The sequence below is a fragment of the Palaemon carinicauda genome, chromosome 37 (genome assembly GCF_036898095.1).
Source record: "Palaemon carinicauda isolate YSFRI2023 chromosome 37, ASM3689809v2, whole genome shotgun sequence".
Lineage (NCBI taxonomy): Eukaryota > Metazoa > Arthropoda > Malacostraca > Decapoda > Palaemonidae > Palaemon > Palaemon carinicauda.
The window spans coordinates 33,988,751-34,002,128 of record NC_090761.1 but is presented as its reverse complement, the minus strand read 5'-3'; the positions used below and the strand labels follow the sequence as shown (position 1 = coordinate 34,002,128).

Below are 13,378 nucleotides of genomic sequence, written 5' to 3'. Positions count from 1 at the left end.
GTTAAATTTCGGGTGTGTTTTAAAAATCGAGTATTGCTAACTTATTTTTGTTTTACTTTTGGCTGTGATCACATCAGCTGATGTCTAGCTTCCGCGCGAATACAATAACAAAGAATTGTTTACACCATTTCTTAACTTATTCAAACCATCTATACAGTTAATATTACATAAACACCAATGTGTTATAACCTATCATATTTATTGTTTAGTACTTTAAAACCATCCCTCTCTCTCTCTCTCTCTCTCTCTCTCTCTCTCTCTCTCTCTCTCTCTCTCTCTCTCTCTCTCTCTCACATCGAACGTTATAGCGGTAACCTAATTGTTCGGTGACTTTAAAAATAGGCCTAGTACTTTCTTCTTTTACCTTTTTTGCATATGGATCCATAATTGAGGTGGGTACAAGTTGACTTATAACTGAAGTTAGGAAAAGTATTTTGGATATGGAAAGGACAATTATCTTTCGTAACAGTTTAGAATTATCGTAAGTTATCACTCTGTCATTAGCGGCAGTTTGCTATTGTGGATTAAACGCATAAGGAAAAAAAAAAAATTCCAGCTTTGCTACGAATTTAGGAATTTATATGGATACGGTAAGTAAAATATTTGTAATAACATAATGTTTACTAAATGTTTGTAATATCATTAGTTATGACTTAAATCATGTGTGTTTAATGCATTCGTTTGTTTATTATGATCGAAGATGGAGCGTAAACAAATGGAAGGTTTCCGTTTCAGGCGGCATCATAAAGAAAAACATTTCATAAATGGCATTCATTTCATTTATTTGAAAGTTCTAATAAAAAATAATTAGAACATTGGTAATAACAAATTCAACATATAATCTATACTTGGTAAAATTGCTGTCAATTCAAAAACACAGATGTATAAATGCGTCTGTTTCTTCGTTGTGATCAGAGATAAACGTAAACAAAACATTGGTTGTCGTTTTCTATTGTGCTTTTTAGCGTGTTTAAGAAACGCATGATATAAAATCGCCTTTATTTTGATAATTCTGGATTTTCAATCATACAACAAGCTAGTCTATAGAGTGATGGTTTTGCTATTCACCAGTTGTATTATACAATAGATATGACAAACATTAAAATTTGTCTGTATTTTGGGTTGTGTTATAACGGGAAATATATGGTGTTTACACCTATCCTGGTTGTAATTTTAACCATTTTTCAAGTTATTAGAACTTTAAAGTATATTAAATGTTTTATTTATTTACAAGAACAATTTGATATTATAAAGAAATACAGTATAGTACAAAGAAAGTATTGGAAATGGGTAGTAAACACATTTGAATAGGCAAATTGCTGGTTGCCATGGCCGCAATGGAATTATTTCTGTTAGTTGTGTGTTTCGAAATTCGCGATTTTCCATTTACACGAGGTCATTAATCGACCAAATTCTCGCATAATTCGAGACCCTACTGTATATATATATATATATATATATATATATATATATATATATATATATATATATATATATATATACATATATATATATATATATATATATATATATATATATATATATATATATATAGTTGCTAAGCTACAACCCTAGTTGGAAAAGCAGGATGCTATAAGCCCAGAGGCTCCAACAGGGAAAACAGCCCAATGAGGAAAGGAAAGAAAGAAAAATAAAATTCTTTAAGAAGAGTAACACCATTACAATAAATATCTCCTATTTAAACTATAATAACTTTAAATAAAACAAGAGGAATAGAAACAAGACAGAACAGCATGCCCGAGTGTATCCTCAAGAAAGAGGACTCTAACCCAAGACAGTGGAGGACCATGGTACAGAGGCTATGGAACTACCCAAGACTAGAGAACAATGGTTTGATTTTGAAGTGTTCATCTCCTAGAAGAGCTGCTGACCATAGCTAAAGAGTCTTTTCTACCCTTAAGAGGAAAGTGGCCACTGAATAATTACTGTGCAGTAACCCTATGGATGAAGAAGAATTGTTTGGTAATTTCAGTGTTGTCAGGTGTATGAGGACAAAGGAGACTAAGTAAAGAATGGGCCAAATTATTTGCTGTGTGTGTGTGTGTGTGTGTGTGTGTGTGTGTGTGTATGTGTGTGTGTGTGTGTGTGTAGGCAAAGGGAAAATGAACCATAACCAGAGAGAAGGATCCAATGTAGTAATGTCTGGCCAATCAATAAAAACACTTTTACTCTCTAGCAGTAGTATATATATATATATATATATATATATATATATATATATATATTTATATATATATATATATATATATATATATATATATATAAATATATATATATATATATATATATATATATAAATATATATATATATATATATATATACATATGTATATATATAAATATAAATATATATATATATATATATATATATATATATATATATATATATATATATATATATGTATATATATAAATATAAATATATATATATATATATATATATATAAATATAAATATATATATATATATATATATATATATATATATATATATATATATATATATAGATATAAATATATATATATATATATATATATATCTATATATATATATAAATATAAATATATATATCAATATTAATAATATATATATATATATATATATATATATATATATATATATATATACTGTATATGTATATATATAGATTCTTGAAGGGCACTTTATCCAGAGGTTCAAACTGAAGAGCTTTAAAATGCTTAAGTACAGCACCGAAATCTCACCTACCTGGGTTTAGAGTTGGAGGCTTTTCAATAATGAAGGACTTAATCCTATCTCTGATATTGTTAGCACTTAAATGCAACTTAATAATTTGCAACATAAAAGCATTGGCAATAAGCTTATGCAAAGTGTTTAGAACCCTCAAAACCCAATGTTCAGCCAATAAAGGGGCTTTTGATATAAGTGATTCAAGAAATTCCCAAAATTTTCATTATACTGTACTGCATTTCCAACCATACTGTTTAATAAACCTTTAAATTCAGATCCAATATATGATTTTCTATAATATTACAAAGACAAAATACTGTACTTCTACCATTTGAATCCACAAACCACTAACCTGGTATATGTGGGAGGACATAGTATGGAAGGTGGCGAGGGGATACAGCAGCAGCAGCAAGGGAAAGGTAAACGAGGGAACTTACCCAAAATTAATATTTTTTTTCTTTTCTTTGGGTCAACTTCCCTCTCTTATTCTAATTACCGCTAAATGTAATGATAATTCACTTTCACCTACAGGAGCTAATGCACTTTATATTTTGCACAAAATCTTTGTTTTACAAATTCAGATCTCTATTATTCACAGTTTGGAAGCAAAGATACAAAACCTGATACTGTACTAACTATAGTTGCTTCCAGTGATGGGTATGACTTAAGAACAAATGAGATATCAACTGGTGGAAGCTGGGAGGGTAGTGTTTACACAACCATTCTAATACCTGCACCTCTTTAAAACAGGAACAGGGGATTTTACATATCTCAAGGGGAAAATTTTCAACTGATTTTCTACTTTGCTCATGGTCTTTAAGAATGATTAACACAAATTCCAGGAAGTTTCGTCAAAACAATGCAGGGCTTTCTGTTTAATTATATGTATTGATAAATCTATCACAGAATCCTAATAATAAAATTTCTTATTTCTATGCATACCTCATATTCACATTGCTTTCATCTCTGGAAGCTGTCAATGTTAACCACCTTAAAATTGATAAATTTCCATTTTCTTTCCTTCTAATATATCAATGGCTGTAGTAAAGCAATGAAACTTATCAGCGTCAAAGAACAATGACATACTGTGCATGTCGTATTGCTTCTTCAGTCTCAAAGCTGAAATACTTCCCTATCCTCTTGATACCACTAGTGAGTGGGGAGGATGGTTGGCATGTACAGTACATGAACATCCATAGTATAGAAATAAAAAAAATAGAGAGAAAAAAACATATTTATTTCTATGAACATTCCCTGCTGTCATACTACAGTGCTGACCCCCACTCTAGAGGGGGTGGATAGCAAGTGAAGGAAAAGGGATAGAGCATTTACTTTCTCTTAATCAAATAAATAACATCTTAGACTTACCTACACTCAAGACATTTGGGTACTTTAAACCCCAGATTGACATGTTAAAAATTACAATACTGTAAACTTAATTACTCATTTATATATTGAAAAACCTAATTACCATGGAACTACACATATAATTTTACAAAAACCAATATATCAAATTTGAATGGTTATGAGACCACAACCCCACTTAAACTAAGCATTAAATTCACCATGCTATCAGACCACAACCCCACTTAAACTAAGCATTAAATTCACCATGCTATCAGACCACAACCCCACTTAAACTAAGCATTAAATTCACCATGCTATCAGACCACAACCCCACTTAAACTAAGCATTAAATTCACCATGCTATCAGACCACAACCCCACTTAAACTAAGCATTAAACTCACCATGCTATCAGACCACAGCTCTAGCAGCCATTAAGCCTTACAGTCTTGACGTATAAATCTTGAATTCTTAAGATAATGTTTAGTGAATGCAGATTTGGTATACCTATGAGGTGTCACTAAAACCCTTTCCAAAGAAAAGATCTAAGCAAAAATTTTAGAAGTTGCTGTAATTCTTATACCAGTACATATCATGAAACCTAATTTTGAAATCTTTCATTAGATTTAGATCCAATTCTTTTTGAGCTTCATAACCAAACAGTATACAAAATGACACAGCTTTCTTGGACACAGGTTGTGTTATAATTATCATACCACTAAAAAATTAGGCACATTACCTCCAATGTCCATTGGCTCACCCAAATAATAATGACCAGCTCTTTCCAGTCAACAAAAATTTATCTCCTGAATAATCAACCATCACCAATACTTGCAGAATCATCCATATAATATTGAAAAGCTTTTTCCAATCTTGGAAAAACTATCCCCTAAATAAGTGACCACTTCCTTTTGTACAGAACAAAAGCAAAAAAAAAAAAATGTTTTAAACCTTTAGCCTGAAATTCATTTAAGCTCTGAAATCAGGCAAAAAAGATAAAATCATCTTATGATTACCAAAGACAACCTTAAAGATATAGCTTCCAGTTCACTGATTTGTTTTTTTACTGACATAGCCAACATAAATAAAATTCACTGTGATATCTTAAGCAAATATTTATCAAAGATTCAAAACATCAACTATAAAACTAGCCTTAATTCCAAAAAAAGGTATGACTACTGGTTTAAAAACACCAGCTAAAATGCCTGATATGGACAAATCTAATCTTTTATGTTCAAGCATGGATATCCGCATATATTTATATCTTTTATGGGTGAAATTGAAAATTTCTGACCATAAAAAAAAAGAAAAGTAAAAAGTTAAAAATATTACTATTGCTAGTTCTACTTACTAATGAAGTCCTTGACTTAACACCAATCAAATTAAACTTTCCATCGTTTCTTACATATATCATCAGTAGATTGTCTTTTAAAACCTATGATAGCAAATTTAAAGGATCTTGGGAGTCATTTTCTTCAGTAAGATATAGCTCATAGGGATTTAGAGAATTATTTGATATCAGTTGCTGAAATGATTAGTTTGCATGACGACCCTCTCAAATCTTTGTGGGTAAAATGTAGCAATCAGCCCGATCCTGCAGTTTGCAAAACTTTTTAATTTATCTATCACATATCGAATCATCTCGAGGAGTGGAAAGGTGAAAAGATCAAGGTTTTACCTGTCTTGCAACAGGGCAATTATTTTCCATGTTGCATTGGGTCAACCCTATATTCTTTTTCTTTTTGAGATGTTCGATTTTCCCTCTATGTAACTGAGAACTTACTGAATGCCACTCAAATTTGCCAAAATAAATATTATTTCTTTTAGTCGGAAAAAGGATTAAATCTCTCCTCCTCTTGTTTCTGGATGCGTTGATGCTCTTAGTCTTTTCTAGGAGAAGGACACACCAAAATCAAACCATTGTTCTCTAGTCTTGGGTAGTGCCATAGCCTCTGTACCATGGTCTTCCACTGTCTTGGGTTAGAGCTCTCTTGCTTGAGGGTACACTCGAGCACGCTATTCTATCTTATTTCTCCTCCTCTTGTTTTGTTAAAGTTTTAGTTTATAAAGGAGATATCTATTTTCATTTTACTCATCTTAAAATATTTTATTTTCCTTTTTTCCTTTCCTTACTAGGCTATTTTTCCTGTTGGAGTCCCTGGGCTTATAGCATCCTACTTTTCCAACTAGGGTTGTAGCTTAGGAAGTAATATTAATAATAACAGTGATTCCTGAATCTGAAGGACCTTAAATATCCCTACAAGTTCCCGTCCATTGACATTAAGAGTTAAATGCTGTGACGTATATTTCTCTGACAAATATAAAAAATTTAAAGCTTTTTTCCATCCTTCTTGTGAAGGATCCGTGAACAGAGACATCCAAAATTCACATCCCGGAAAACTCCTTGGAATAACTGACAGAGATCGATCCTACAAGTTAGTTGTTAAATCTGGTTCTTCATCACCAGAATAAAAAATGTGATTAGTTAGAAAAATTTGTTCCAATTCATATTGAGGGAAAATTGAAACAGTTTTATGGCCTCTCACGGTAAGGCACCACCCCCTATTGGAATTAATTTCCCCTAAGATGTCCTAGTCCATGAAAATCTCTCCAAATCTAAATTGAGAAAGACTTAATGTTCTGAATTTTTATTTTTGTATAAGGCAAGATTGAAATCCCTTTTCTGATAGAAAAAACTGAAAAGAAATTTCTTTTAAATTGATAATATAAAGAATCTTTTGAATTGGCACAGGAAAAATTTTTACACATAGACCATTAATCCCAATCTCTCTAAAAAAAACTCTGCATCATTTCCAAATCATTTCATAAATAGCCAGTCGTCAGGAATAACAGAACTGCGAGTCACTGGATTTTTAGTCTATGCAAATACGGGCCATCATCCTAGTGAACGCTTGAGAGACTGTCTTGAAACTAAATAACCAGCACTCCCGTTGGTAAACTCTCGAACCACTGATGAAAAAGAAATTTAAAATCAGATGCACAGGAAATGTGGGAAAAGATATCTCTTAGGTGAAGGAAAACATTCCAGTTTCCTCCTATATTGTCCTCACAACCATTTAGGGTACAGTATTTCCAACACAAAAACTATAAGTAAGAAATAAAAATCAGCAACAAACATTCAATCTGAAAGATAATGAATGCCGTAATGAAATGATTGAGGGACGCCGGCATATACATGATGGGAAACATGCAGACCAATAGGAGTGCAGGACGATGGTGGCTAGTTTAAGATCGAACAAACGTGCGGTGTACTTATTTCAAAATGATGGTGGCGGCACGAATTTTCGAATTTACTGCATCCACGCGAATTTTACAAATTTTTGTATCCTGAATAGTTTTTCATAATAAGAGGTGAAAAAATCTTCATATGTCATTTTGTAAAATGAATTTTTATTTACCGAAACTTTCGTATTTAGAGGTTTCTCTGTATTTGATTAAGAGACTCGTTTACACAAGTGATGTACTAATAATCCCTACATTTACCCAGTGAGAGAAAAACTTGTGATGAGCTATCAGCCAAGCTTGCAAGTGAAGACACACAGCCATTTAAACATGATGCAATCAAAGAGTTTTAGGGAATCTTTACCAGATTAATTAAAAAATAAAATTTAGGTCTAAGGCAATCATACAGTACTATTTTCCATCCTAATCACATAATAATAAGAGTTTGTAAAAGAGCACTTATTTCATTGAGAAGACTGATATCCAGACTGCCATCTAGGCCAATAAGAGATAAGTAGTTGTTTAGAGGAAGGAGGGATATAAGGATCCAGGCTAACATCTCAGTTTTTAGCCTCACAACCTGGTGTTCTAAAAGAACGGAAAAAAACGAAACGTGGGAATATAAGGATTTCACAGCAAAAAGGTCTAATGTGCATAAGAATTCAAAGCTTTACGAGAGGATCCCACAACTGGGATTTGCCGTGTACCATCAGAACCCTTACTGGATGGTGTATTGTACTAGAACCACTAGCTATCACATGAGGAGTTACGCTAGGGTTTAAAACAACTCCTACCTATAACAAAGAAGTGATTGCTAACAAATCCGGGGAAGATATCTTTTAACAACTAAAATAGGCATACAGTAAAACAAACAAAAAACCTGACATCTGTAGTTGCATGGTGCATGTTTTCACATTTGGAAATTGACATTGAAACTGAAGAAGCAATACAACATGAGTAGCATGTTATTGTTGTTGTTAAGATGCCAGTAAATATCATTGCTTTACTTGTTGCATTAGTATACTATTAAAAAACAGGAAATTTCTTCATTCAAAGGGGTAACTTCAATATTCCAACCTCCCAGAGATGAAAGCAATATGAGCATAAGGGAGGTTCATAGAAATAGTATCTTTACCTAAAATGAATAAGGTAAACATATGAATGAAATATCATGGAAAACCATTCCTCCTGATGTTTACTCAAAGATTAACTAACAGACCAAATTAATCATAATCAGTGATTTTTTATACCTTTAAACTTTACATTATTCATTATTTTGCTTAATAGATAAATACAGAATATGAATGGTTTCTTTTACACCTTGATTTTAAAACAGTGCAGTAGGTGCAAAACATTTGCAACTTGAATTTTCCTTAATTGTATATATTGTAGTTTTCTTAAAATTTATAAAAAAAAAAAGTCTGATATTGTTGCATCCCTAATTTTATGAACTAAACAATTTGGCCACCAGAACTCTTAGAATAGATTTAAATTGTAAAAATTCAAGATTGAATTATGGTATCACTGCAGATTTTTTATAAACCCTAATGCAAATTATCAAATCATAAGCTAGTTTTCTTTAATCACAACAAATCTTTAGCCTAAAATATACACAGGATACAAGTGAACATATTGTATAATGTCAAAAGGGAGTTTAGTATGGTAAGAAGCTGAAGAAAGGAGTAATCTCCTGAATATTATGTGCTTAAACGAGTGAAGGAAGAGACTGACAGACCTTGAAAGTATCTCAATGACAACTCATCTAACTCTCTCTGTAATTGAAAAAACTTACCGATATCGTAGGTTGGTAAAATAGCGTACTTGTAATATCTGATAGAATACTTAAAATTGGTAAAAGCTCTATTGTCCATTCAAATATTTGAATCATAAATTTTGATGATTCCTGATACAAGATCCCCACAAACATCAAACAAAGTAATACAAAATCTATATCAATGGCAATATAGAATCATTGCTGTTGGTGAAAATAGGTACACAGAATAAAACAAAAGTTAACCAATTTACAATATATGGACTGAAAGGATATACAGCATTATAATATTTCACACTTGAAAGAAAGATAATAAAAAAAAAGCCAAAACTAAATTGAAAGAATATATCTAGAGCAAACACCCAATAATAAAGGCTAAAAACAGGTCAGACTACAGTACTGTAGTTATTGATAACAAATTACTGTATTCAGAAACTAAACACACCAATATGTCTGCCCTATTGTAGAAATATATATATTTTCCTCTCTCTTGGTATTTCAATGTAATGCTAGATAGAATCCCTCATCACATACATGGAACTGTTAGGTTAATGAAATATAACAGCAAATAATCCAAAATATACAGATGTACTGTATGTGTATCAAATGTTAAAATAAAAGGAACTTCTTAGCTTACCTGATTCAGATGCAGCTAAGCGATACAGGAGTGGGAGCCAGGCTAAGCACTCTGGCCCTGGATCCTCCAAGACAATTTCTAAAAAGTCATTGACGTTTATATGTTTAACCTGAAAGTACATAAATATAGTTAAGAATAACTAAAAGCATATAATAGCTACAGTATTATAAATGTACACCTTTTTAAGCAAACTTATGATCTATAGTATATTGTGTGCTACTTGTTTAATTGTCAATCCTACTGTTGTAGCATACTGTAAATGTATCACTGATTTTGTATAGAAAATACCATACAGCAACCAATACATCGTATACCAGAAACCCTGAGACCAAACTCATTTGAACTCAAACACATCAGTGTTCTAAAGATATTTCTGGAAATGAAATACATGGAAATTAAAATATTTTTGGAGATTGAATGGATAATCACTACTGTCTGGCCCTGTATAGCTGAGACACTTATTGCTAGCAGAATAACACTCACACAGATATAGATTTTACAATATAGTCTACTCAGTTTTCTCATAACTCTCTGCAAGTGCAAGTAAGCAAAATATTGTTATCAATATTTTTACATAATCTGTAATGCTTTCATTTATCTTATTTAGGGATACACAGTAGGGCTGAGAAAGTTAGCTGATACATCCAAAGAAAATGTTAAAAGACCCATGATAGAATTAAAAAAAACAGGATTGCAAATTCTTCCATCTCTTCTCCTTCACCATTACCTTCCCCTTAGACCTTTTGATGTGTCTAAGCACAGCATCAAGTCCGAGGGGTGGGGAAGGAGGAGAAGGTTACACCACTCCGACTGACACCCATCCCTTGAGGTTCGTCTAAGTTTCTGGTCCCATGGGGATCAGAATGTCCGGAGAATCGAAGGCCTGATTCTAATCGGACTCAAGCCGCCACTGAAGAGAATGAATCCTGAGGCGGCCGTTGGAAGCTAGACAGGCAAGGGATGATAGGTGTCCGAGGAGAAATAGTCACTCTGAGCTGGGAGTTCTTCTCATCTTGAGAAAGGGTCTAATGACCTTTCTAAGCCTTGTTATCCTGTCTTTCATGAGAAGGTTTTGTGGAGATTGGTGTCTAGAATCCTTCCCACATATACCAATCTTCTGAGAGGGAAGTAGGGAAGACTTACAAAGGTTTACCATGATCACCAGTTCTTGGTAAAAAAAACATCAGAAGTTCCGGTGCTAACACAAGGTTGCCACCAAGTCTGCTAGGGTCAGTCAGTCGTCCAGAAAACGGAGGAGACGGAGGCCGATCCTGTGAGCCCAGGATGGGTGCTGTGGAAAGACCGAAGCACAGTGACCTGAACTGGTGTTTCTTGTTTGTCTAGGCTGAATCTTCACTACTTCCTAGAAGATGGATGGTTTGGGCCTGGAAGTATGCGTCCTTTAGGTCCAGCGTCCACATGAAGACCTGTGTCTTACGCCTTGTCCAAACTTCTCTAACATGGTGTGGACATCAACCCAAAGGGACAGCTCCTTGTGGATCCTTTCGCATGGGAGACTGTTGACACTGGGGTCTTGACTTTTGGAGGAAAAGAAGGGACGCGATATCCTGCGTAAGGATTCTTCACTGGGAGAGAACTTGTTTAACTGATAGAAGTGGTTAAGGCAACGCCTGACCCTATAATGCGCCCTGATGGGATTAATGCTATTCCTTAGAACAGCATCAGTCTGGCGCTTAGGAGAGCGCATGTGCGCAGGAGAGAGCTACATCTATATCTATATCTACATATATATATATATACAGTGAACCCTCGTTTATCGCGGTAGATAGGTTCCAAACCCGGCCGCGATAGGTGAAAATCCGCGAAGTATTGACACCATATTTACCTATTTATTTAACATGTATATTCGGACTTTTAAAACCTTCCCTTGTACGTAGTACTGTTAACAAACTACCCTTTAATGTACAGAACACTTAATGCATGTACTACAGTACCCTAAACTAAAACAGGCACAAATATTAAAGGCGATTTTATATCATGCGTTTCCTAAACACGCTAAAAAGCACGATAAAAAATGGCAACCAATGTTTTGTTTACGTTTATCTCTGATCATAATGAAGAAACAAACTCATTTAGTGTACACATATATGTATAGGTTAGTTTTTGCATCGATTATATTGATGTATACAGTATGTTGATTTTGTTATTACCAATGTTTTACTTAATTTTTCTTAGAACTTCCAAATGAAATGTTTTTCTTTATGACGCCGCCTGAAACAACGGCGTCATAAAGTACGCTCAGTAAACAACCACGCTCAGAACAAAGAAGGCATTTAACGCGCATGATGAAAGTGATAAATAATGATATTTACAGTAAAAGCATTTACAAAATATGTTATTACAAATATTATTTACCGTATCTATATAAAATCATACAGTACATACTGTACGTAGCAAAGCAGGAAAACAATTTACGAGAGAGAGAGAGAGAGAGAGAGAGAGAGAGAGAGAGAGAGAGAGAGAGAGATTGTTTTACGTACGTAAATGTAAATTTTAAACAAAAAAAATATGATAGGTTACAACATGTATACTCTTCAGACTTTTAAAACCTTCCCTTTAACTTAATGCATACAGTACTAAACTATAAAACAGGCACAAATATTAAAATGTTAGAATATTAAAGTAAAAAATAAAGATTGTTACTGTACTCACCACGAAAGAAGTTCAAGAAAAACTTGAATGATGATGGCGATGAATTTGCTGCACAGTAAAAATGATGATGATGAAGCTGATGATGTCTTCTACTGTGCAGCCAATAATAGTATTTTACGTCTCTTCAGATGGAGGTGTCTTTTCCTGGGACACCTCTTCAACTTCTTCCTGAGACACTTCTTCAATTTCTTCTGAGGGCATTGTGATCGGAAGTTGCTGCCGCTGCTTCTTTTTTCGCAAGAGCATCCTGTAGGGAGCCATGTGTTCATCGATCTTGGTGCAGAATTGTACAGAACGAACCATATCCTCGTCCCACTCTTGCGACATTTCTTTCACCTCATTCGCAAGCTTGCAGAGCTTGGCAAGCCGTTCTAATGTTAAGACCGTTTCTTCGACATTTTCTTGGATCTCTTCCTGTGTTTCACTGTCTTCACTGCCCGATTTCGTCAGGTCTTCGAGGTCTGCGGCCGCGTAACTTCTACTGTCTTTTAACATAGTATCGAGAAGCGTCACCTTCTCAGCAATCGTCATCATCTTTCGGTGCTGTTTAGGCTCACTACCAGCCTTAGTAGAAGCAGAAGGCTTGGGAGGCATTGTACAGTAGGGTTTAACAGAAAGTTCAACAAAAAGTTCAACTTAAAACAGTCACGCACAGCACAGATTAAAGTTCACAATTAACAACGTCAACACAGCGATACAGCGGGAGACAAAGTGACCGCGGAAAGAGATGCTGCGGGTTGGAGAAGCGGTCAAAACACCAATCAGAGGCTAGATTACAAAACTTGGGTTCTGATTCGTCATCTATCAGCGCTTGAACCAATCACAACCCAATTCAAAGTACAAGATACCCTGCGTACAGTATACTGTACAGTAATAATAATAATAAATAATGATACTGTAATAATAATAATAATAATGATAATAATAATAATAACAATAATAATTTTAATAACAACAACAACAATAATAATAATAGCTT

The 13,378-nt window shown here is 33.6% G+C and overlaps 1 protein-coding gene across 10 annotated transcripts in view; it reads right to left on the bottom strand.

Moving 5' to 3' along the window:
* LOC137629559 (dystrobrevin beta-like) overlaps nt 1-13,378 on the bottom strand; it is a 517,572-nt gene that overhangs the window by 271,550 nt on the left and 232,644 nt on the right. For all 10 annotated transcript variants that reach the window (XR_011041536.1, XM_068360996.1, XM_068360991.1 and 7 more), the window contains one exon: nt 9,727-9,835. Coding sequence is in view for 9 of the 10 variants with exons in the window: in XM_068360996.1 (XP_068217097.1) it covers nt 9,727-9,835 (109 nt within the window). In the remaining variant the exon portion in view is untranslated. The remainder of the gene's footprint in view (nt 1-9,726; nt 9,836-13,378) is intronic.